The 22462-nt window shown below is 51.6% G+C and overlaps 11 protein-coding genes and 1 non-coding gene across 12 annotated transcripts; 4 read left to right on the top strand and 8 right to left on the bottom strand.

The window, feature by feature from the left end:
* The first annotated feature begins 229 nt into the window (after window positions 1–229).
* F5J12DRAFT_796634 (Conidiation protein 6-domain-containing protein) lies at window positions 230–914 on the top strand. The gene is made up of 4 exons (XM_051744132.1): window positions 230–288; window positions 349–558; window positions 612–749; window positions 805–914. Exons 1-4 carry the CDS (start codon window positions 282–284, stop codon window positions 876–878), a joined length of 429 nt encoding a protein of 142 aa, XP_051604818.1. The 5' UTR covers window positions 230–281; the 3' UTR covers window positions 879–914.
* F5J12DRAFT_761266 (Dynamitin-domain-containing protein) lies at window positions 915–2621 on the bottom strand. The gene is made up of 5 exons (XM_051742122.1): window positions 2499–2621; window positions 2389–2445; window positions 2165–2318; window positions 1565–2073; window positions 915–1515 (listed from the first exon to the last, which is right to left on the bottom strand). Exons 1-5 carry the CDS (start codon window positions 2538–2540, stop codon window positions 1012–1014), a joined length of 1266 nt encoding a protein of 421 aa, XP_051604817.1. The 5' UTR covers window positions 2541–2621; the 3' UTR covers window positions 915–1011.
* A 9-nt stretch (window positions 2622–2630) lies between these two features.
* Window positions 2631–2719, bottom strand: F5J12DRAFT_t14. The gene has a single exon. It is a non-coding gene; the product is annotated as a tRNA-Ser (tRNA).
* Window positions 2720–2735: 16 nt separating this feature from the next.
* Window positions 2736–5437, bottom strand: F5J12DRAFT_796628 (amino acid permease-domain-containing protein). The gene is made up of 9 exons (XM_051744131.1): window positions 4423–5437; window positions 4189–4374; window positions 4045–4135; window positions 3944–3990; window positions 3814–3894; window positions 3482–3759; window positions 3303–3428; window positions 3229–3256; window positions 2736–3170 (listed from the first exon to the last, which is right to left on the bottom strand). Exons 1-9 carry the CDS (start codon window positions 4967–4969, stop codon window positions 2797–2799), a joined length of 1758 nt encoding a protein of 585 aa, XP_051604816.1. The 5' UTR covers window positions 4970–5437; the 3' UTR covers window positions 2736–2796.
* On the bottom strand, window positions 5177–6492 carry F5J12DRAFT_902579 (glycosyltransferase family 76 protein; the record flags this gene model as incomplete). Its single annotated transcript, XM_051748313.1, has 4 exons — window positions 5177–5779; window positions 5833–5940; window positions 5970–6037; window positions 6069–6492. 4 exons carry the CDS (start codon window positions 6490–6492, stop codon window positions 5177–5179), a joined length of 1203 nt encoding a protein of 400 aa, XP_051604815.1.
* Window positions 6493–6800: 308 nt separating this feature from the next.
* F5J12DRAFT_887695 (integral peroxisomal membrane peroxin-domain-containing protein) lies at window positions 6801–8399 on the top strand (the record flags this gene model as incomplete). The annotated part of the gene is made up of 3 exons (XM_051747209.1): window positions 6801–7048; window positions 7104–7213; window positions 7270–8399. 3 exons carry the CDS (start codon window positions 6801–6803, stop codon window positions 8397–8399), a joined length of 1488 nt encoding a protein of 495 aa, XP_051604814.1.
* A 105-nt stretch (window positions 8400–8504) lies between these two features.
* F5J12DRAFT_902578 (WD40-repeat-containing domain protein) lies at window positions 8505–9688 on the bottom strand (the record flags this gene model as incomplete). Its single annotated transcript, XM_051748312.1, is given in 8 exon segments — window positions 8505–8642; window positions 8689–8745; window positions 8780–8913; window positions 9034–9128; window positions 9179–9215; window positions 9264–9418; window positions 9470–9558; window positions 9578–9688. The coding sequence occupies 8 exon segments, from the start codon at window positions 9686–9688 to the stop codon at window positions 8505–8507; spliced, it is 816 nt and encodes a 271-aa protein (XP_051604813.1).
* A 26-nt stretch (window positions 9689–9714) lies between these two features.
* F5J12DRAFT_186113 (uncharacterized protein) lies at window positions 9715–11734 on the top strand. The gene is made up of 3 exons (XM_051738292.1): window positions 9715–9975; window positions 10033–10210; window positions 10265–11734. The coding sequence occupies exons 1-3, from the start codon at window positions 9757–9759 to the stop codon at window positions 11641–11643; spliced, it is 1776 nt and encodes a 591-aa protein (XP_051604812.1). The 5' UTR covers window positions 9715–9756; the 3' UTR covers window positions 11644–11734.
* Window positions 11735–11782: 48 nt separating this feature from the next.
* Window positions 11783–14865, bottom strand: F5J12DRAFT_796613 (uncharacterized protein). The gene is made up of 5 exons (XM_051744130.1): window positions 14491–14865; window positions 14120–14440; window positions 13996–14096; window positions 13179–13939; window positions 11783–13116 (listed from the first exon to the last, which is right to left on the bottom strand). The coding sequence occupies exons 2-5, from the start codon at window positions 14437–14439 to the stop codon at window positions 12250–12252; spliced, it is 2049 nt and encodes a 682-aa protein (XP_051604811.1). The 5' UTR covers window position 14440; window positions 14491–14865; the 3' UTR covers window positions 11783–12249.
* Window positions 14866–16231: 1366 nt separating this feature from the next.
* Window positions 16232–17572, bottom strand: F5J12DRAFT_713019 (uncharacterized protein; the record flags this gene model as incomplete). Its single annotated transcript, XM_051740804.1, has 5 exons — window positions 16232–16519; window positions 16577–16681; window positions 16797–16978; window positions 17004–17254; window positions 17358–17572. The coding sequence occupies 5 exons, from the start codon at window positions 17570–17572 to the stop codon at window positions 16232–16234; spliced, it is 1041 nt and encodes a 346-aa protein (XP_051604810.1).
* Window positions 17573–18811: 1239 nt separating this feature from the next.
* Window positions 18812–19965, bottom strand: F5J12DRAFT_796602 (uncharacterized protein). The gene is made up of 4 exons (XM_051744129.1): window positions 19849–19965; window positions 19539–19799; window positions 19409–19478; window positions 18812–19333 (listed from the first exon to the last, which is right to left on the bottom strand). Exons 2-4 carry the CDS (start codon window positions 19702–19704, stop codon window positions 19282–19284), a joined length of 288 nt encoding a protein of 95 aa, XP_051604809.1. The 5' UTR covers window positions 19705–19799; window positions 19849–19965; the 3' UTR covers window positions 18812–19281.
* Window positions 19966–20483: 518 nt separating this feature from the next.
* On the top strand, window positions 20484–22317 carry F5J12DRAFT_796597 (uncharacterized protein). Its single transcript, XM_051744128.1, has 5 exons — window positions 20484–21126; window positions 21189–21331; window positions 21385–21636; window positions 21702–21863; window positions 21913–22317. Exons 1-5 carry the CDS (start codon window positions 20575–20577, stop codon window positions 22055–22057), a joined length of 1254 nt encoding a protein of 417 aa, XP_051604808.1. The 5' UTR covers window positions 20484–20574; the 3' UTR covers window positions 22058–22317.
* Window positions 22318–22462: the final 145 nt, after the last annotated feature.

Raw genomic sequence — 22462 nt, 5'->3', positions numbered from 1 at the left:
TTCGCTAGTGATGGTCGCGGGCCGCAGCTAATAACTTAGAACCTGTTTGCCAAATTCTTTTCCCCCCAGTGACGCAGCCTTGAATGCCATATTCGGCCATATCAGGTCGTAAGTCACGTCGTGTCACGTGACCGATGCGTCACTACGACGTCACTGATCCACCATTCGCGAGAGCACGGGGAAAATATAAAAAGGCAGACACCCCCGTTAAAAAATTGCCAACAAGTTTTTCAACACCCATTACCCTCGTCCCTACAGATAAAAAAAGAGAGGAAGCGACCATGTCAGGTTGAGTCACCCAGTTTTTACCTCAATTACACTCGCCGGGCTAATATGATGGCGCAACAGAGCACACCAAAGACACGACACGCGTTGTGGCAGGGTTGAAGGCAGCAATTCACAACCCCCACGTGTCCGAAGAAGCTAAAGAGCACGCGATTCAACGGCTCAGGGAAATGGGCCAGGATGTCGATGTCGCACCACAGGAGACAGCTGAGAAGCCTCCCCCCCAACAGGATGAAGGACGTGTTCTTGCGGGTTACAAGGCCACCCTGAGCAGTGAGTCCGCCGCAGACGCTGTGCAGCTCGCAGATATGAACCAACTTTCCTAGATCCGTACACTTCAGAAGAGGCCAAGAAACACGCTGAAGAAGTCCTTCAGGCCGCGGGAATTTACGGGCGGCATCAGGACGCAACAGATGAGGAGCACGGGACTCGAGTTTTGGCGGGCTATAAGGCTGCTATCCACAGTAAGTAGATTGTCACTTACATGTCGAGTCGGATTTCTGAGCAAGATATATGCAGACCCTCGAGTTTCTGACGAAGCTAAGCAGCATGCGCGCCAGTATCTTGAGGAGCATGGAGTCGAGATTGAATGATCAGACCCACGAATCTCTTCAAAAGATAATTATACTGTATTAATTGCCATCTGTGCTGTGTCAAATCCTTGTATTTTAGTGTATAATCAGAACAGGTGTATCATTTCTTGACATATACCCTGTAAGTCCGTCTTCATTTCGAGAGTAGATTTAATCTGTTGAGTAAGTCGTCGACCCGCCCGTCCAAATTGCTGACGTTACCAGCAGCAGTGGTACGGTTTGCTTCCAGGCTGCTTTCGACACCTTCTACAGCAGTTTTCAGCGCATTCAGTGCCTCTCGCGTCCGCTTTTGCTCTTCTTCAAGAGCGGCAACTGTACTTTGGAAGTCGGTTGCAGATCCATGCAATGAAGAGAGCGTCCGAAGGCGGGTCAGGATGTGGGGTATATGTGGCAGGGAGGGAGCAAGGCGGGAAAGTAAAGGGAGAACGGCATCTTGAGCAGGGGCACTTCCTGGTGGGGTATCTTGCAAGCCATTCTGTCGTTTTTGTGCTTGATTAGTCGACGCGCGCTCAAGGTCAGACAAAAGCAATTTTAAACGCCTTGAAACGGAGTCTATGTGGCGCGGTTGGGTGAGCAGCGTGAGCTGATTGTTCAGTCGCATTAGCATTGGGAGAAGAGGCGGCGTGAGGGGCGTCGTCTAGAAGAGCGTTCAACAGGGAATCTGACATAAACAAACAGTGACCTACTTCGTCAAGTGTGACGTTCACCGATCCTATGAGTTTCTCCAGTTCGCCGACGCGCTTGTCCATTTCGGTAATACTCCGTGTCTCGGGTGCGACATCCCCGTCCTTGACATGACTATCCTTGGCCATGTCTCCTTCATTCCGTTCAGGGGTACCTTCATGACGATCCCTCTCTTCCCCAGCTCCGCCACGGAATCTGTCACCCAGCACCACACTGACCAATTTCCCCCGGCCTTCTCTTGCGTTTCTCACTTTCTCCAGCCTCTCCCGCACATCGACAAGTCCCATTATCATTTCGCCTGGATCAGCAACATCGCCGCCCTTCTCACGAGCTTGCAGCGCTGGGTTTGACGGATCAGCGAGTTCTGCTTCAAGCGTGGCTAACTCTGCTTGTAGAGCGCGCAATCGAGCGGGGAGTGACAAGCGACGCGTCGGGGATAATGAACGTGACGTGGAACGTGATCGACTGGAAGAAGGTGATGGCGGATAGGCATATCGCGTCCGCGGTCGACCTGCATTACGCATTGGATTGCATGACCAGATGGTCCATAGTACCTCGTTCAGTATACGGCATACATCAACTGGTTGGCTGATGACACATACGTTTCCGCTCTGCTTTTCTAAAATGCTTGCTAGCATCTTCCGTACTTATGAGGTTGCTTGTGTCGAGCTCTTCGCGGCCAGCTAATGTAGCACCGCCCGCAGCCCTGGTGCGAGTGCGGACGGCAGACGGTTCGTCATCGGTCGAGTCGCCATTCTATTTGAAGATGTGTACATGCGACAGCGTGCATGAGCCAGAGATCTCGATGAATAGGCAGGGAACATACGTCCGCATGGGAGGATGGAATGACGTCCTCAGTCTCATAGACATCTGGCGCTGTATCCTGGGTCACCGCCGTCAGCCGATTTGACACTTTGGAGGAAGACGGCAACAGACAATATCAGGGAGGTTGGCATACTTGTTCGCGCTCATCGTCATCGGACGTGTGCGACTGTGCGTGTAGCCATCAACTGCAGAGGCCAGAGAGGCGTGGGAAGGAGTAGGAAAGGGAAAAAGAAGGCAAAAAATCGTCACCTGAGCGATTCGAACACTCGCGGGCAAAGCCCAACCGCTTAGCTGTTAGCAGGCGATCCCGTTAACCACTCCGGCAAAGTGACTTGCTGAACTCAGGCATCAGAACACTACAAACCCCTTTTCTCGACCCCACCTCGGGTCGTCATCTATTCATCTAAGACTAGGCAATGTAATAAAACAGCCGCCAAAACCATCCAAAACGACCGCTCAACCTCTGCTCACGTGCCCTATCCTCCGCCCCGTCTTCGTTAACCTCCACATACTCGTCCTCATGAAGATCAACGGTAAGTATATCGACAATGTCAAACGCAGCCCTTAAGTCGATTTTGCGACTCTTGCGTCTACCAGTTAATGGCGTGGTCTCATTAGCATGCCGTAGTGTGTTTCCCGAGGCATCAGGGGGAGCGGAACGTGCCACGGTCGCCTTGACGATGAGCCAGACAATGTACATCACAACCATGACGGGTATCTCGATGTACAGTGAAACGAAGTCGATGGGTGAGAATGTCGGGTATATAGAGGTCCAACCTTGGACTGTAGTGGTTCGTCAGCTGCACCTCCATGAAAATGGCTTGCTAAATGTAGCACTTACTTAGAATCAACGCAGACACGGTTATAATCTGTGTTGCGATAAGACAACGTCACTCATTAATCTGTTCTACGCACCACAAAGTAGGGTCCCCATGGCCACGTCCAACCGACGCGGAACTTGAGCTCTTCTATAGGCCGCCCTTGCACTAACCAAGCCTTTCGAAACCTCCAACTCGCCAGGCCGATGGAAAGCCATGCAATCTAGCGAAAGACAATTTGGTACACATTAATATCCACCAGCCAACATTTCATACCTGATTTGAAACGCCAACGATGTTCTGCAACCAGCCCCACAGCTGACCACTCCCAATGTAACTGCTTCCAAAGCAGAGTACACTCACGCTACTCGTCGCCAGCAAGGCAAATACAGGTACACCACTAGGCGTGGTCCGAGAGAATATCCGAGGGGCGTATCGCCGAGGCTTCACAACAGAGAGTCCGTAAAGGACTCTCGTGCCCGCAAACAAAGCATGGTTTCCGGCGGAGAGCACGGAAGTGAGTATGACTGTATTTATAAAGGAAGCGGCTGCAGCTATTTGAATCCCATCAGGTTTGTTTCGACCCCAAGACCACGAATATAACATACTGGAACCCGCAAGCTGGAAGACAATCGTAAAAGGTGACGTCGTAGTAGTCTTATTCGATAAACCAGGATAATCCCAAGGTACTGAAAACTTGGTTTGCCAACCCGTCCCCCAGAGAGAAAGGACACTCACCATTCAGGCCGATTAGTAGTATACTAAGTACGTAGAATATTAGAATCCTACGCAAATATGTGAGCAATGATACAAGTTAAACAATCCATGGGTCCACTTGCCGCCAAAATACAAATCTTACAACCCTCGGCATATTGCGAGAAGGATTCCTTGTTTCGCCTGCGGTAACTCCGAGACTCTCTGTACCACCGTCTGCAAGAAGATGATGTTCTGTACCCCATAGTCATTTGGAGAGGAGTACTTACACGCAAAGCTAGCTGTCACAAAAACCCTTGCAAAACCACCAAAACCTCCCACGAAAGGCGCGTCTGGGATGGTCCAGTTATGAAAGCCGATATACTTGTGTGATGTATTAACGCCGACATTGACGAGTATTCCAACAATAATGAATATAACTATCGTTATGACCTTGAGGAATGAAAGCCAGTATTCTGAACGAGTGAATACGGAGAGATTACCATTCAGAAAAACTGACTAACCTAGTTCACCATATGCTCTGACGTGGACGGCATTTATAGAGACGAGGAACACCCAGAAAAGGAGGCTGACAACCCAAGGGTTCCATGTTGTCCAGAATTGGAGAACGAGTTGCGCAGCGGTGAGATCCGAGGCCATAGACACGGCGTCATTGAACCAATAGTTCCACGAAAGTGCAAAGCTATATGCAGGAGAGAAGAACCGGTTTGCGTACGCATTGAAGGAACCCGCCACTGGGTATTGTGTAGCCATTTCTCCGAGTAAAAGGAGGGTAACATAGACTATCGATCCCACAAGGGTATAGCATATGAGCATGCTGGCAGGACCACCCTCAGCCAGGGATCGACCTGTCCCGAGAAACAAGCCCGTCCCAATAGTACCAGCAATAGCTATCATTTGGACTTGTCGTGCTGACAGGCCCCTGTGCAAGGTATCACGGTGCACAGTGGGAAGAACTTGGTCCTTCGTGCCGTCTGGCTGCTCGCTGAACATCCTCCCTTCCACCGCGTCGGGTTGCTCCATGGTGGTCAATGGATGACCAGCCAGCATGTCGCGCAAGGTATGGTATTTAATGTATGAATGACGCTGTGCGATGGCGTGCTCACTCGACTAGACATTTGAGGAAATGATTCGTAAGGTCCGTCCTGTTCGGGCCCTCGGGGACACAAGTTCGAATCCCACTCGGTCAGATAGTTATGTCATTGCGGTTGTTTTAATCAGAACTACGGAGCGGCGATAGGTCACCTCACTCATGCATTACGCAGGAGGAAGGAAGACTGCCCACAAAACACAGCTCAACCCACACCACACTATGCTCCATGTCACCCACGCCTTTCCCCATCTTGGTTGCTCAATAAGGAGTCGAGCAGCCGCCCAGTATGTCATGGGTAGTGAAGGCAACACTCGCAAGGCAATCTGAACGTGTGCGTTAAACATCAGGATGAGAGTAAGCGGGATGCCATGAAGAACGTGAGGCAAAATGGAGGGATTGAGGAATAATGAGTTCTTCAATGGAGGATGAGCGATATTCTTCCATTCCCTTTGGGCAAGACCACCGCAGAGGATGCGAGGGAGATGAGAGAGGTAGAACATGCAAAAGATCCATACATTCAGGAGCACCGGTAACGAAATTAAGAAATTTGGGACGTTAGAAATTGTCCAGTAACGAAGGAAACCGACATCCCAATACTCGCGTTGGACATGTGTGTATATCGAAGGTAACATGCCTTCTTCGCACCACTGAGGGCGGCCCTCCGTAGACGAACAGAACAGAAGGAAGGCGCTATAATTGTGATGGAGAAAGGGAGTAAGCGGTAGGGCCACGCAAACGATGCAGTACAATGTCCTGTTCAGCGAAAGCTAAACGCAAATATGGACCTCGGCGACACCAAAGGACCACAAGATGCACATACCGAGTCCTTGCGACCAGACAGGAGAGGAGCCACGAGCATGTTCCATATCATGAAGCCGCAGAGAAGGACACCGTTGGAACGGAAAGCACCGGCGATTCGTGAAGCAAACTGAAGCGTGGAAGCCACTGCAATCGCACGCAGGCAAGCATACCTCTGTAAGAAAAGTAGGTGAAAAAAGGTTCACTGTAAGGGGCGAACCGCGACGCTGAAGGACTGCTCGGGAAAAATGAGAGAACTGGTAGCCAGGAATGCAGCGGAGGGTGAACGCAGATGGTGTAACGAAAGTTGATACAAAATGCGGGTGGAATCTAAGAGTGCCCCAACGATGGCTCCACCGATCAAGAGAGCAGGCCACCCTGGTGGACTAAGACCCAGTAGCGATAGGACGGAACAGGACCAACGCATGACAAGCGAAATCCCGGGGAAAAAGGCCCATTCATGCTCGTACACAAAACCTTCCCGGGCTATGTGTGCGAAATGGAAGGCGTCCCAACGAAGTAGAGAGTTCGTCCATGCGGAACCGCTGTCGTCCAGGATCAGTTTGGGGGATGTGTCAAACAGGGTCAATAGTGCCGTCGACGAAACGATCAACACGCAAATGAGTAGTCGGCTGAGGAAAGATTGGACAAGCAAGGAGTGGCCATGGCGGTCGACTGCCATGAGAGCCGTCCCCACCGCGAAGACTGGCGGTCGCGGGTAGAACCCTCTGCTTCTAGTGTCAAGTAGGCGTATGTTGCAAACAACCAAGTTGACGCACCTTAGCAGCATGTCGAGCTTCCTTGGTAGGCGCTCGCTACCAACGGCCTATTAGTGACCCAGCGGACAGCTTGAAAACAAGGTGTGCATACCAATACTTGGCTGTCTGATTTCCTCTGAATGTAGTATCAGACAGAAATCACGGGCAACTGTGGATGACATCCAAGTCCAAATCTCCCTCACCGTTCAACTTACGTCCAAAAAGTCTGCAGATGTCCCCGGCTCCTGCGACGGTCCGTCCAACCACCCCGGTGGTGCCTCCGTCACCGAAACCCACACTCCTCGAGTTCGTGACCTCAACCCCGGCGCCTCTCACCTATGAGCTCGTTGCGCTCGCACCTTATATTCAAGCAGTCAGACATCTTCTGGAAATCATAAGCTGGGAATCGCCATGGGAAGAGAGCTGGTTGGCTCTCGGTGCATGGTGGGCGCTCTGCCTGTTCTCAGAAGCTACTCTCAAGTACGTCCCAGTACCACAGATGAACCAGCTTTTAAAAAAAATACTTTTCATGCAGGTTCTTTATGCCACTGGCAATATTGTTCGTCTGCGGGTTAAGAAAGTGGTCATCACATGATGGCTTGTCAATATCGTCTCAGCCGGCCACCGAGGCAACTCGTCCACGCTGTATTATCAGACTTGACGACAATACATACTCTCCTCCCCTTCGTCACCCTTTACAGACCTCCCATTACCTCCATCGTTGACGTTATTTCGTGTATCAGCATTTATCTATCCCCCATATCTCATTCTCACCCATTTCGTTCCCCTCCATATCTGCATTGCGATAACAGGAACGTTCGTGCTCATCCATCGTGCAAGATGGGCCCGCAATGCACGCGCAACCCTTGCATGCAGTGCACACCTTCGTTGGGGATACTATCACTTGCGTACCCTGCTCTCCGGAACTCCTCTTCCCTCCCCACTATCCCCCCCTCCGTCGTATGACTCTCGACCCATCTCTGGTTTCTCCGAGTATGCTAGTGCAACCTCACGCTCCGTTGACGTGGGTGGACCCGCCCCAGCACCGCCCGTCCGCTTCCTCTTTACGGTGTTCGAGAATCAGCGGTGGTGGATGGGCCTCGATTGGACCGCTGCCCTCCTCCCCGGTGAGCGTCCTGCGTGGTGTAGTGCCTCGCATGTGCCGCTCCCGCCTCCAGCTGCATTCTCGCTCCCAGCACCCACAGTGTCATATGTCACCGTGGATAATGGTGAGGCGCGGGCTAAACGTATTGCGAGCTGGACGTGGGAAGAACCAGAATGGCGCGTTGTTGTAAAAAGGGAGGGGCAGGAAGGTGTATGGCGGGTGGAGAGATCGCCGCCTAGAGATAAGGATGCAAGTGAAGACACGGCTGGGGCGGCGGCACGGATGTTACGTGCGGTACGTGGCAGGGATTCGGGCGGAGTAGCTGGTCCGAGCCACGGTCCTGAATATGATAAAACTGGAGAGCAGCACATCGATGACCCATCTGCCATCGCTGGCGCAGAGGACGACATCGCAACGGATCCTGAAGGTTGGGTATACGCGGATAATAAATGGGAAGGATCAAGTGGTCGAGGCGGGATCGGGAAGTACACACGCTACCGTAGGTGGACACGCATCGCAAGGTTGACGGAGACTGTGGAGATGGTGGGTCCAGGAGAGGTGGGGGTCGTTCATGACTCCAAGGATTTCAAGGTTCTCTCGATGGCGACATCTTGGGATCGATCCTCACCCACACGGTCTAGCTTCTCTGATTTGGACAGTGTGGTGACAGGCACCAGAGCTAGCCAAGGAACCACAGCCAGGAGGAACGTTGCGGCAAGCGGTTGAAAAGCTGCTGTAGATGGTTCGGGTCGCTGATAATACCTTTATGGTACAACGTTTTCAGTCTCAGTAGGGTGTATGAATATGTACAGGATTCAGTAAGCCCCGATTTTATGTATGTCTCCATACTTTTACTGTACCATCTGCGCTCGCGGTAACCATCTCATCGGGCTGAGTGGGATGATGCTCTGTCCAGGTGATTACCTTATCATGAACCTTTGGCGGTGGGTTGGGTTGGAGAATGGTGGCCTGTAACAGGTCACTCAAGAGCTTCTCCAGTCAAGAGCGTACTTACATCTACAAGGTCCCACGCCCAGACGTGTCCATCTTCATCACCACATACCACACTCGCCTCGGCATGTCCAAAACACGCGCGGCACCGATACTGAGGTGTGTGAGTGGCCCAGTAACGCGTTGAGCAATTTCCCAGTCCCGAAGTCGAAAAGTCTGACATGCGAATCGAGGGTGGCTACGAGGAACGTTGTCCCATCCGCAGATGGAATGACGGAAGTGACTGGTTCTGTTGAGACACAGGAGTCAATCACAGAGGATGAGATGATGGGGAGAAGAGCTGACGGCCGACAAAGTCTGCTCGAAGTTCGCCCTTGCGCAGGTCATATGTGCGCACGTAACCATCTACTGAGCCGGAAATGATAGTGGCTGCCGTCGACATGAAGGGTCTGGACTGCATCTTTGGCCTCTTCGAGGACCTGTATGGGAGCGCGGCTTTGCGACCTTGTCAACTTTTAGGACTCAATTATCTAAATTATTATCACGATGCACACCGTAGATCCCAGAGCCTAACAGTCGCATCATAGGAACCTGTCTACTCTGTCATTCACAAGGAAGTCGAGTGATGACAGCACTTACCACTCGCAAGAACAGTGGCATCAACGTTGAACTCAACGGAAAACACCTTGCTTGTGTGGCCTGCCAGGCGCCGACTCGTAACACCGGCCGTGACGTCCCAGACGAACACAGAGCGATCGCCTCCGGAAGACGCGAATTTGGCATTGTCGTGGCTCCTGTCAAAGCTAGTCGGTGTGGAACTGGGTATCCTGAGACGGTACACCTACACGGAGATGGAGAGAACTTCATATCCATGTGCTTCGAAGGCCTTGATTTCAGTGCCAAGGTCGGGGTTCCAGAGACGTACGACAGCGATCTTGGCCGCCGCTGAGGACGTACTTGGCGCTTCCTTTGGCATACCTGACGACATGAACTGGACCTCTGTGGCTGTCAAGGGTTGCATGTAGCTTGCGAGGGAGCACCTGCGGGCCTCGCGAGGGGGACATATCCAAAGTGTGGCTGCCTGTTTGGGACATGCCAGGCTGCTGATGATCTCAGTCAGACACCATCTGCCATGTCCAACTTGAAGCACCGGGCATCGCCAGCCACGCTGCCCGTTCCAAAGCGCCATGCTGGTCCACAGCTGTCGTTCGAACGGCGCTCGGTCATCACCTTTGACAGTGCACTGTATGATGAACTCATGCTCTTCATCTTCTCATTCCTCGATCACAGAGACCTCTGCGCCGTCCAGGCGACCAACAAGAACTGCTCTCGTCTTGCAAGCGATGACCAGGTATGCTCACAACCGTACTGGTTTTTGAAAGCCCCACAATTGATAAAACCTTTCAAGCTGTGGAAATCCCTGTTTTTAAGGGAATTTGGTCGCCCTCGCTTAAGGGGTGGGAGGGGCTTCTATGGCAGGGCCGACAGGAGGTCAGTTAAACCGCTTCCCTCGAGAGCGTATCCTCCGGAAGAGAGTGCCTTCAACTGGAAATGGATGTATCGCATAAGTTCGAACTGGAGAAATGGTGGGCACCGTCGAGGGTAGTTCTTTTCATGTCGATCTTATCCACATCATCAAGGTCGTTGTGCCGTCGAGATCTTCCAGGACCGGAACTGCATTGACATTAACCGTTTGTCGAGTCGCATAGCTACTCACTCAAAGGTGCCCCTGCCTAAATGGCACGTGTTACTGGCAGGAACCTCGACCATCTTTGCCCCTGCTGAGTGCTCCGAGCAACCAATTATTTTTCTTAGGGATCGCGGAACCCAACCAATGACTCTTAAGTGCAAGTCGCAGCTTAGCGGCGGGCCATTAAGCATCTCCACCATGGTTCTCGACCAGTCCCCGCTCGCTTCTAGGATAATGCCTTGCGGTCCCGCAGTGTCACTTGCGGTCTTCCTCTCTACGGGAGAGTTCTTTATTTACGACTACAAGCCATCTGTGATAACGACTGTCCCGAAACGAACATACATCCCTTTACCTCAGCATCGTGTCCCGATCACACACGCTGCTTACCACCACCCCCTATTGGTCACGTTATCGCAGTCGTTCTCATTAATGATATACGATCTCAGCGGCGAATCTATCACCCATACGCAAACTTTAAGCTCATTCACAAGCCATCCTCCTGCATCTATCGTCCTGTCTGCCATGCCAAGCTCCCTGTCATTTAAACTAGTGCTCGCGTATTCTGTCCCCGTTTACCCTTCCCATTGGAGCGTGGGCGCAACAGAACTCATAATATCCCGCCCTCGATCCACTTCGTCGTCCTTGGCGACACTGGCTGAACCTCCGAAAGTCTCTACTCCTGGGACCTTCGTTGTCAGCGGGACTCGCTCGGCAAGAGCGTTTGACGTTCCTCAGGGATGGATTGATGAAAATAAACTCCAGGCGATGAGTGCTCAGTGGAGCCGCAAAGTCACGCAAGTTGCGGACACGCAGACAGACGGAAAATGGGTTGTTCTGGCTCCAGAAGACTCTCTGCAAACACTCTTGGCGGGAGCGGAATCCGTGGAGGCCAGCAGCTCCAGTGTATCGCAACCGTCTGGCGCTCAGTCCATAGAACTTTTGCCAAGGACACATGTCTCCTCACCATGCCACTCCTTCGCCCAACTCCAGTTGTATCGTCTAAACCTGCCCCCATCCACCTCCTTACATGGACCTAAGCTGACGTTTGTTCGCACGCTGTATGGTCCCTGTGGGCCTATTTCTGCCGTTGCGGTTGCAGACGGACGATGTGTGAGTCTTGGTGCAGATGGCTCTATTTGGGTGTGGGACCTAGAGAGTGGACGTCCTGCTGAGGTTGCGCCTCCGGCAGAACAATCGGGTGAGGAGGCAGGCGTAGGGGTATGTATGGAGCGGGGCTCAACCTGGTCGCGTGGGACGGTAGTGTTTGATGAGCGACGAATCATAAGTGCTGGGATCAGGGGTATAGAAGAGCGTAGATTTGACGTCTGATGCAATGTGTGTACGTATTTGCTAGTTGTGTATTTTTTCCGACTGGACAAGGTTCGATGCCTTGATCTCTCTGAGTACGTATTTCCACCCGGGACGTGTGTACATGCAACAGGAACGTCGCCAGTATTACCAGTGGATCTTTGGATTTTTGACAAACACTCCACCTTCAAGACCCATACCCAGCTACGAAAGCCTACTACGTCAAAATCTATTCAGTCCAAATCAGGTGATAGGCATTGTGAACGGTACACGGATAGGTAGACAGACTATGAGAGTAGTATACGGACGATATAGGATGACACGGGGGAAATTGCAGCGTTTTATGACATACAACAGGCCAGATCTTCAAAGATATACATTCCTACATGATACGGGATTGCAAAGTCGAGCACAGCAACGGAGGGAACATGACAGAGGGAGGGGAATGGGACGAGAAGAGGCAGCGGGGTCGCTGGGGCGTCTCGACCAACGACGAAATAGGGTAACCAGTATGGGTTGTCGGGATTTTCCATGGAAAGCGTGAGGCGTGAATATCACGAGGCCATGGGTCGCGAAAAAGCGGTATCACTGTGTAAGCTTGTAGTCACGTTAAACGAGACCGAATACTCAGAATGCAACCTGTCCCGCCAGCGCAGCAGCATTCATCTTGCTCATGCTTACGGCACGGTCGCTCGTGCCATTATGGATGTCCATGCTGTACTCCCGGGGTTGAAGTTCAAATGAGTCGTACGGATTCGTGTTATAACGGATGGGAGAGTAGAGATCGATGGACTCGTGCGCACCCGAGAATCCGTATTGACCTGTGAGAGAGAGTATCTCAGAACCGACGGAGGGATACGCGGTTACTTGGTCGTCTGCAAGGATATGTGCAGGTGTTTGCGCATGCTCTTGGGTGCTGGAGTATGCGTGTCCATGTCGTTGCGCACGCGTAGTCTCTGTTTGAAAGACAGACGATTCGGGAACAGAGAAACCGAGCATCACGTCCGCATCATGGTTATGCCGGTGAGGGGCAGTTCCCCAATCATGAGCCGGTTCAACCCGCAGGCCGGCGTCCCCGTTAGCACCATCGTGGCATATGTCGTCCGAGGACGAGTGGATATCGTAGGCCATATCTCCGTCCAGATTGTTCGGGAGCCCAAGCGGGTCCATGTAGACAAGCGAAAGCGGTCCCTCCTGGACGGGGAATAGATTGCTATGTACTTGTGCAGGGTCGGAATCATCTGATTCTTCCTTGGGGAACGGCGAGAGGTGCGCCAGGGGTGATAGTTGAGTAAGTTGCGACATTTCTAAGTGCGAATCAGGGCACGTCGCTGTTGCCGATGTGAATGAACCGCCATCGTTGTATGATGGGAGATACTCGAAGCGCTCATCTTTCGAAGAGCCCGGGGCGGCGCTTTGTCGGCGACTTGCCAAATATTCACATCCATCTTCCCTACTGCCAGGGCTTGTGGAAGGGGGGGAGGTATACATTGACTATTTCAGGGATCAAAGCAGTTGGTCATCGCGTCGAAGGCTTCGTCCTAAAATGTACTCACATATTTCGAAATAATTTTATCCAGAGCCTGTGGAAGCAACTTCCAGTCGAACACCTTCAGGTCCTTTTCAATTTTCCTTGGTTTGGGGTCGGGGAAATCCATGATCCGCTGGAAAAAGGACTCGAAACCGGGTCTCGACTTTGACACCGTTGTTGGCCTAAGACCCTCGAGATTCCTACGGATTCTGTTCTTCTCGTCAACCTCAAACTCAGCATCGACGAGCCGCTGCAGCAAATGGATGATGTCGACAGATGTGACGCAGAAACTGTTTGTCTCCTCGCGATAGATGCAAGAGACGACAGTATCATTGGGGTTATAATCTGCCTGTGAGATGGACTCCGCAGAAACCATAAGGCTATTGCGGTCCTGCACCCGTCGGAACCGAACAAGCCGACGACCCGCTTGCAGCTCAGATTCGTCCCAATTATAGCAAAGGCTCTCTAAAGGCGTCAGGATATCGAGGACGGCATTCTGACTATTCTGCTCGTTCTGCTCCGCGCCTTGCCGGATGCGCCGCAGACCAGGCACATTAGGCGGCTGATTGATGAATTGAGGGGGTCGAGGATTAGACCGCGATGAAGAATAGTCCGAGTCGGAAATGGGTGTCGGCGGAACGTTGTAAGGACTCTTCCGCTTGGATGACCGGTCCGGGCTACCCACCCCCGTGACCAAACGAAGAGATGGTGGCGGCGGACAGCTACCCGACGACAAGTCGTATCCTGGTCTCAGCGGATTTTGACGAGCCAAGGACTCTTCTAGTACTGTGGCCGCCCTATAAGCACGCAGCACATTGACGAAATTTTTTTTAAATGCTCACCAGCGTCCCCATAAGTAAATGCACCAAATCTGACCCAATCCAAGACGCGATTATCTTTGTCGACTGCCTCAATAGTCAGGGGGACCGTCGAGGAGGGCCATCTCGCTTTTGCGAACGATGGTACCTGAAGCAGTCCAGCTGCCAGCTGCCAGATCCAGGAGGTTCTGATTCATCTATACTTGTTGTCACTCGCAGGCTTCCGACCACGAGGCGCACGCGCACGTCGAGCCCTATATCATTTTTACAGTTGAATGTGACCTGGAGGCGTGTTCCAGCTGTTCCGTGAGCAGGTGAATAACTTAATACGGATAAATTCCCGCCCGCGGGTGAATGAGCTGAACGTATGAATTGATCAAAATTAGAGCCATCGGTGTGATAGTGACTGTCATCGTGTAGCGCGCCCCGATGGGCAGCACTTCCAGGAGAAAGGGTAGAAGCCGACATCCTGTAAAAGTTTTCAGAAAAACGGAAGAGTGCCTGTCAAATTGAATGTACTGTTACAAAACGGTATAGGAGGACAGAGAAGAAGAATTGCAGTTCGTCGCAACTGGTGACAAGTAGGAGGGGCAAGTGTTGCTGGATTACAGACCGATTCGCAGGACGGTCAACAAAAGCCAGCCCAGGAAGGACAAATAAACGGGGGTTGTCGAGTATTTAAAAATTGGTCGTGATGAACGGAGTACCGAGTGGACTTTAGGCAGTCCGTGGCCACAAACAGGGGGACGAGGAAGCGCACAGGAGAGTAGCTTGGCTCAAATCGACTGGATGCTGTCGGAGGCGGGAAAGGTTGGGAAATGACGGATACTTATAGGACAAAGGAGTCCAACAATCTAAGATGATGGTGTGCCAGAAAGCAAGCGTAAATCGTCCATACCGGGAGAGATGAGATCGGCCTCAGGAACTGATGGGACGATAGGCTCGTGTCTCTCTTTTGCCTTTTCTGATGATAACAAGAGCACCATTTATTATGGAAACTACCGACTTGCTGTCACCTGCACACTCGCCATTTGAGGTAAAAAGAAAAATGTTACCGATCGTAGGCTGATCGCCACGGGATCTCGCTTGGCAGGCCAGATGGAAGATGCCGCCGCATCGCAAAGCAGGGCTTCTCAGCTGAGCAGACATACGCGAGACGTCGTTTTTATCTGAATAAAATCACCAGACATTCAACGATAAGATGCAGGACCAAGCCAAAACGAGCTTGAAATCTAAATTTACATAATCCCCGATATTTCTTCTCCGGATCAAACAGCCGTATCAGGAAATGACCGTGGTGAAAACGTTAACTGACAGTTTATGCCTTCGCGGGGTACAGCTGGCTGCTTGAACAAGCGCCCAAGTTGGGCGAGAACAATAACTTGTCTGGCAAGACAATGCGGAATTCAACAGCCTTGGAAATGTTTGTTTATACTGCACAGCTGTCGCTCTGTTGCATGGGATTGGCATGTCTAAGTTGCTGGACGTGATCACGCCTTGATCAGGTCTCGGCTGCCGTTATCCGCATCGTCATCTATGGGTCCGCGTTCCTGTAAGTGTGATCATATACCAGGTCTTCTTCGGTATACTACATGCGTGCGTCCGTTGGTACGTATTACTCTTCCGCGATAGCCTCGCGTTTCAAACAACTCCCGGAGACGCCACCCTTTTCTCTTTTGAACTTCCCACTGACATATTTCCGAGTCCGAGCACCAAACCCGATTGGCCACTTCAGGTGACCGTTTATCTTGTTCCCACACCGCCGCATCTCATCATTGCAAATGTAATGTACTTGCACCCTGCATAAACATAAGTTTTGGCCACTGAGTAACATTTATCCAAGTTCAGGTTTCTCTAGGTTTCTCCATGGGTTCCAGTCTCTGCGCCTGTTGGCTTCCCGACGTCTACCATTATCGTAACCAGAGACGCCAGGGGGCGAGATCTGCGACTTGCTCTAACATTGATGCTAACTCGATTCCTTGTGCGCCACGCTCGTCCTATGGTCGTCTTTACCTTATCCCGCAGAAAATAGCAGCATCACTTGTCACGAGATCTGTTCCTTGGACCCACAATGTCTAAATACTCCCTAGAGCGACGCTTCCATCACACCTCTGCCGCAGTCCTGTGTCATGCAAACGTGACCTTGCGTTTCGGTGGGTCCCAGTGGCCGAGTCGACTAGTGTTGACGGTGAACATCATTTTGATACGTTTTTGGATACCATCTTGATGCAGATCCGAAAGATACACAGGCGCATTCTGCCTAGCTGTACAGACAAGTAACATGACGTGGCTCCCAGCGGTCCATAGAGAGATGATCCATTGTCTCTTTTCCAGAAACGACCTCCATCGCTCCGGGTGTGGACACACCCGACTCCGCTTGTCCCTTGTTTCTTCCCGCATTATCGTGATTCGAACTAGAATTCGAGAATGAGCCGTCCTTGGGTATCCATATCCTGCCAACAGGGGGAATGTGTCCCTCAAGGGACAGTACACGTTGGCAACTAGTGCACTGATCTACGAACAAGGTTCGGTACGATACAAGAGCTTGCTGTGTTTTGTTGCGAAAACATAAGGGACAGGGATGATTGGGGGAATTATAACATACCATCAACGTCTGCAGCGGTACGAGCGGGTGCGACTGCAGCATCTTAGCAAGGTGCTGTGAAAGAACTTGATAAACCTGGTAATCTGATTGTTCGTGTGGAAATTTCTGTCCCATCCCAAGCATAGCCGGGTTTGCCATGACCAGGACCACAACCGCCGTCCGAAAGAAAGCAGCTTATCAGACAATGGAAAATCGTTGGAAAATTATAAGTGACACATACCCTCTCTCTCGGACCGAACGCGGTCGCCTTTTCTATCACGAGCGGATCTTCCTCCTTCTCGAATATGAGAGATACATATGCAGTTAGGACGTCTGCTATCGTGAAACGCAGGATCACCGGGATGCTCAGTTTTGTGCTCTGGTCTGCGATGCTCAGTAAATTCCTACTATTCACAAAATCCACTTTTGTCAGCCCCTGTTGTCTTACCAGATCGTTTTATTCGAGACCATATTGCAAGGTTGCACGTAGGCACCGGGATTTGCTCAATACCTGGAATCGGTGGGACTGGTGGTTGCTTGAATTCGGGCAGCGAGCCTTTGTTAAACGAGCGAATGTATCCGACCAACGATTCAGCTCGGAGTGGCGGTGGATCATCCTCTGGAGGAGAAAATAATGAAGAGGAACGTGCTGGAGGCGGGACATAAGGTTGCGGCGAGCCAACGGGTGATGGCGGACGTCTTCACGAGCGAATGTCATGATTCGGGTGCTGATTCATCAGTCAAATACACGATAGCGAGCGGAGATGTATACTTTCGGATCTCCCATCCTCTCTTCCCCAACGACCCGACCCCCATCCCGAGGTCACTTTTATCCACCTCCTCGCTCTCTTTGGCAGCACGCAACGCGTCCTGAACTTTGGCGGACCTCACAGCTTCTGCCAGACTCTTCACCTTCTGGAATAGATCATGTGTGGGGTGGGCATCAAAACCTGCAACGGAGAAGTCCTGATTAACAACATCGAAGGTCGGTGAGAAATTGGGAGGTTTTAAGGTCATAGATGGAACATGACGAAGTGTAGTCAGACGTGCGTGGATGTCAGTGAGGGTTTGGATGCGATCGTGGAGGGTTGGCGGTGCGGATGGTGCTGGGGAGGCTGCTGGAGCCGAGGAAGAGGCGCTGTTGCCATTGGTATTGGCGAGCTTAATGCCGATGGCAGGGTCCGCAGTTTCCATCCTCGAATGACAAGCAACCGTGCAATCACAATATGATCACTCTCACCCGAGAACAAAGAACTCGATCGATTCAGATGATAGTCCCTAACAACACGGTGTGGCTGTGTAACCCACTGGGATATCCCGAGCAGCGAGGGCGCAGCGCCGCAAAAGGCTCCGATCTTTGAGGATGTAGTAATTGGACCTGTTCCAAATGTTACATTCACATTTCGGACCGCCAGCAGAGTACGAGTACGATAAGCGTCAGGAATATCAAATTCTTCGTAGGTCGTTTGAATGCACCGCACTTACGCAGCCTTTTCTCCGTCTGCCGCGTTTCATAATCACGGGTGTCCCGTTATCCCGAAGTCTGGGACCCCATGGCCATGCAAGTCATTCCCCAAAGAGCTAGTTGCCACCCATACCTTCGGCGTTTGCATCCGAATTAGTGACTCGAGGCAACTTTAGTTAGGACCGTATGTTCACAGACCGCCCTCCCACCATCGCCCATTCGCCAGTGTGAGGACTTAGATGGAATCATCGACACTAACACGATGATTGCAGAGCCACAAGTCGACCGTATGGCGACCCTTGGCGGCTGCTATACAAACTAATCTGCATGTACCCGGAATCCACCCAGTAAGTTATGTCGTAACCCTGGTACCTGGTAGAAACGTTCAAAGTTGGGTTCTGTTATGCCTACTGGCTTTACATGCTGACTGATGCCGAACCGTGTAAGCTTCTCCTCTGTATCGCGTCACTTGTCAGCCTCCCAAGCAGAACGAAAGATTCGAAAGAACATGACGCGAATCAGTGCCCTTACGACTTACATGATCCCATCATCGTGTCCGATGCGGCATCTCGGCCGTCCTCGAGGATAGCACTGTGCCGAGACCTGAAGATTCCTGTCGTGAAAACTTATGTGATACTGATTGTGTGTGGTACATCAAGACTACCCACAGAACATAGCTGCTAAATTTTCGCTTGCGTCTCGCCTTCGTCCGGGTGTGATCATGTTTCTTTCATGAATGGAAAGGAGCCGCCTTCGCAAGGGATCTAGGTTGTAACGAGCTTTATTTTACCCCCAGATGACATCAATATTTCCGTCGAAAAGCTCATATTCCCCCTCCACGAGGGACAGTCCCTGCCGCAACCTGAAGGGATTACTGTATCATTAAAGCCCCACCAGCTTGCTCGTTCTCTGGAGATGAACCAACAGTTGCCTTGTAAGTATCTGCACGGCGGTAAGTTTAGTATTGTGGAAATGAAGACTGCAGATAATAGCGTAGGGTTATGCAGTGTTAGGGCACCCCCCTTCACTTAGAATCCCCGCGTCCCAATCATAGCGACCAACAGATGATAATCGGACAAATCGTCGCTTTAGTTATGTCCGAGCCCGGGGGGTAGGTGAAGACAATCAGGTTAAAAACGTGGAAACGGCAGGGCACCACACTCATATGGTGAAAACAAACGGCCAAGTACGGAAACCTGAAAAACCAGGGCAGCGGAAGCGGTCGGTAGAAGTCATCCAGGGAGACATGCGAAACATGAAGTTATTCCATCTCGCGCCTCTGCTCTCTCCTCGAATATGTGCCACCGTACCCTCTTGACATTGATGGCCGTCATATCACGAGAGATGCCATGAGGCAACTATCATGGAGCCGAAATGATTGTACTTACACGGGTGCGGGACACCGCCGAGTGACGCTGGTCCTCGGGTCCACCTTGACTACTTTGCGTGATACCTTGACTTTGCCTCTTTAGCTAGCGCTCAAGTTAAAAAAAATGAAAGCCGTCGCAGAATTCACACCTCTGAGAATGTCTGGAACTTGATTGGATGATCTGGATTTCTGTGTCTTGACATAGGCTTCGTTTTTGGTCTTTTCTTGGCAGGTGTGAACCCAGGCCTGATGGGATGGACCCACAGCAGCTGTCTTATTCCATGCGACGAAAATGTGAAACAACCTGCGCAGCATGGTATAGTCTCGTTCCAAAAATGCAATGTGGCTGATACACTAGTGGCAGGACTATCGTTCTTTGTACATCCAGTCTTGAATGATTCTGAGCTGAAGTAATTCAATCCGTCGAAACGTTAGCTTCCCCTTACCTCTCTTTGTTAGCAGTGCTCGAGCGCTGGAAACTTCTGCCTTTTCTTTTGCTTACTGGTGGACCTGCAGACAAGGCAGACTCTCTGACGCAGGTACGGAAATTTACCTTCGCGAAAGGATGCACTTCCTCTCGCCGAGGCCCTAGGATGCGGTCCGTGGTCGAGGAGACAACGTGGGCGTTCCCGACAAATTCCGTTCTTGTTGCGAGGTGGCGCGAAGCTATGGTAAAATACAGCAACCGAAGTTCGAGAGTTGACATAACTGTGTCTACTATCCGCGATAGTCAAGGGTTACCCGTACACCTAAACAATCGAGTGACCACAAGAGTCGACACCCGGGGAATTTGTTGTAAGTCCTGCCACTGTCACTTTCCCCATCAGAAGTGTAAGTATTACTTATGTGGAGCCTCATCGGCTCGGAGGGGCAGGGCTCACGTCAGTATTACATGTTACCTGTAGGTAGACCCTAGCAGACCCTGAGGGACGTGATGCAGGCATCTGAAATCGGTCGGAGTCGTACGTTCAGAGGAGTTACTAGGCAAATTCTGGAAACGTTGGTGAACCGCGGCAGCGTGACAAGAGGTCGTGTGACCCGGTTGTGACCAGCCGTATAGGACCCTGCAAGTGTGGCTTTTTGCAGGTGCACGGAAAACATTTTGGTCGTCGAGTCTTCGGGGGCAACGCAAGTCCGCTACAGTAACTGAATCCGCAACACCTCTCGAGGGTGTATTCATATTGCATGCTGCGTTCTTTGGTGGACAGGAATGTCACCGTGAGCAGATTAGTCGAGAAGGCGCATCGGAAGCCTGGCATGAAATTTCCATCACTTTCCTACAGGCCCACTGAGCGCCTTGTTAACCGTATATCGTTGCAAGGACGATGGAGGTCAGCACCCGTACGGACTCCTAATCAAGTCGTCGTGCATGCTCGTTTTCTGTCCACCGTCACGCCTTCAGGGACACGAAAACCTACTGATGACAAGGTTCCTCCTCTGGGCACTATGGGGCCTCGGAAACCAAGGATAGACTTCAAACCCGGCCCAGTCAAACCTGCGACACTTGGTGCCGATCAGCCCCCCTCCCATCCGCCCTCCAAATCTACAAGCCGCAGAAGCAGCCACCACCACCCACCTCGCCACGTGCACCCACCGAAACCTTTCCAGGTCGAGTTGTCTGCGGTCGAGCTCGCCAAGAGGGACATTGCAGAGGCTAGCCAGCAGGGTGTTCTCGAGGCTCCCCCTGCAGATGCAGGGTCATTGAAACGCGTCTTCCATCAGGCCTTGCAGCTGCTGGTGCGTATCCCACACATTGTTTTATCCTAGCTAGACTCCTTATTCATCGTCGAATTTCGTAGAAATTCTACTTCCGTGGTCTCAAGGCGATCAACACACACCGAAAACAAGTGAACGGTATCCGGAAGCGCGTTAAGTCTGGAGGTGCCTTGCCCACAAGAGCGGAGGTGCGGTTCATCCAGACATTCAAACGAGATGCACTAAAGTACGACTCGTTTCTCTTTCTCTTGGTCATTTGTCGTGCTAATCTCTCTCAAGGCTTGTGCCATTCATGATCATCGTTCTCATTGCCGAAGAGCTTGTACCATTCGTCGCTCTCTATTTTCCCCGAATGTTGCCCTCTACATGTATACTGCCTGGACAGCGGGACCGGATCGCTCTCAAAGGGCGAGCCGATCAGTTAAATGCGCTTTTCCGAAATCGTGGGGTATACGAAACGATGTACAAGGAGGGCCAAGGCTCGGGCTTCCTTCACGTGCGCAGCCTAAAGAATCCTGTTGCGGTGTGCAGGTATGCCTTGGCCATCTCCGGCTTTTTTATTTTATTTTTGAAAACAACCGTGTTTGCGGTTACAGTTTACTGGGACTACCTGCATGGGGCCCGTCGTTGCTTGCTGCTTGGCGCATACGCCGACACTTGAAGAGTGTTGCTGAAGACGATGATTTATTGAGGGGAGAAGGCTGCGGTCGTGACTTGACCACCCCGGAGTTGTACGAGGCGCTTGCGGAGCGCGGAATGTGAGTGGTGCGAGAGTTCAAACCTAGTAGCTAAGCCATCGTTTTTCAGGATACCGACGCCGGAGCGAAGGTCAATAGATGATCTAAGGGATCAGCTACGTTGGTGGTTAGACAACACGGAGGTTATGCCGCAAGGCGCGGACTCCATTAGTAGGCGTTTGTTGCTTACTGGACTAATCGGTTCGCAGAAATGACGAAATGATTGGCACTTCTGCTTGGCCTTGGGATTCATACCAGGTCGGACATTTACAACGATACTCACCGCTCATTCATACTGCCATCATATACTTGTAGATGGGGGTTTAGAAGTTCAAGATAGTTGCGCACTTGACCTTGATCACCCCGGGGGCTCACGCCACCGTCTATAGTCGGGTGGACATCGTACATCCGCAAAACTACCCGAGGGAGTGAGCAGGTTATACCTGCCTCCGTTTGGAAGTGACTTGTCGTAAGACTCGCTAAGACACTTGTTGGCCAATGAGAGAGCTCGCTCAAGTGCGAAAGAGCTGTTAACAGCCGCGTCGCGTAGCTGTTTCCCAGATGTAGAATGATGCAATTTATCGCCTTCGAATTGATGTCGGCCTGTCATGTTCAAGTTA

This window comes from Pisolithus orientalis (assembly GCF_024613125.1).
Source record: "Pisolithus orientalis strain OTSU chromosome Unknown F5J12scaffold_2, whole genome shotgun sequence".
Classification (NCBI taxonomy): Eukaryota; Fungi; Basidiomycota; class Agaricomycetes; order Boletales; family Pisolithaceae; genus Pisolithus; species Pisolithus orientalis.
Note: the sequence above shows the minus strand (reverse complement) of the source record. Positions and strands in the feature narration are given on the sequence as shown.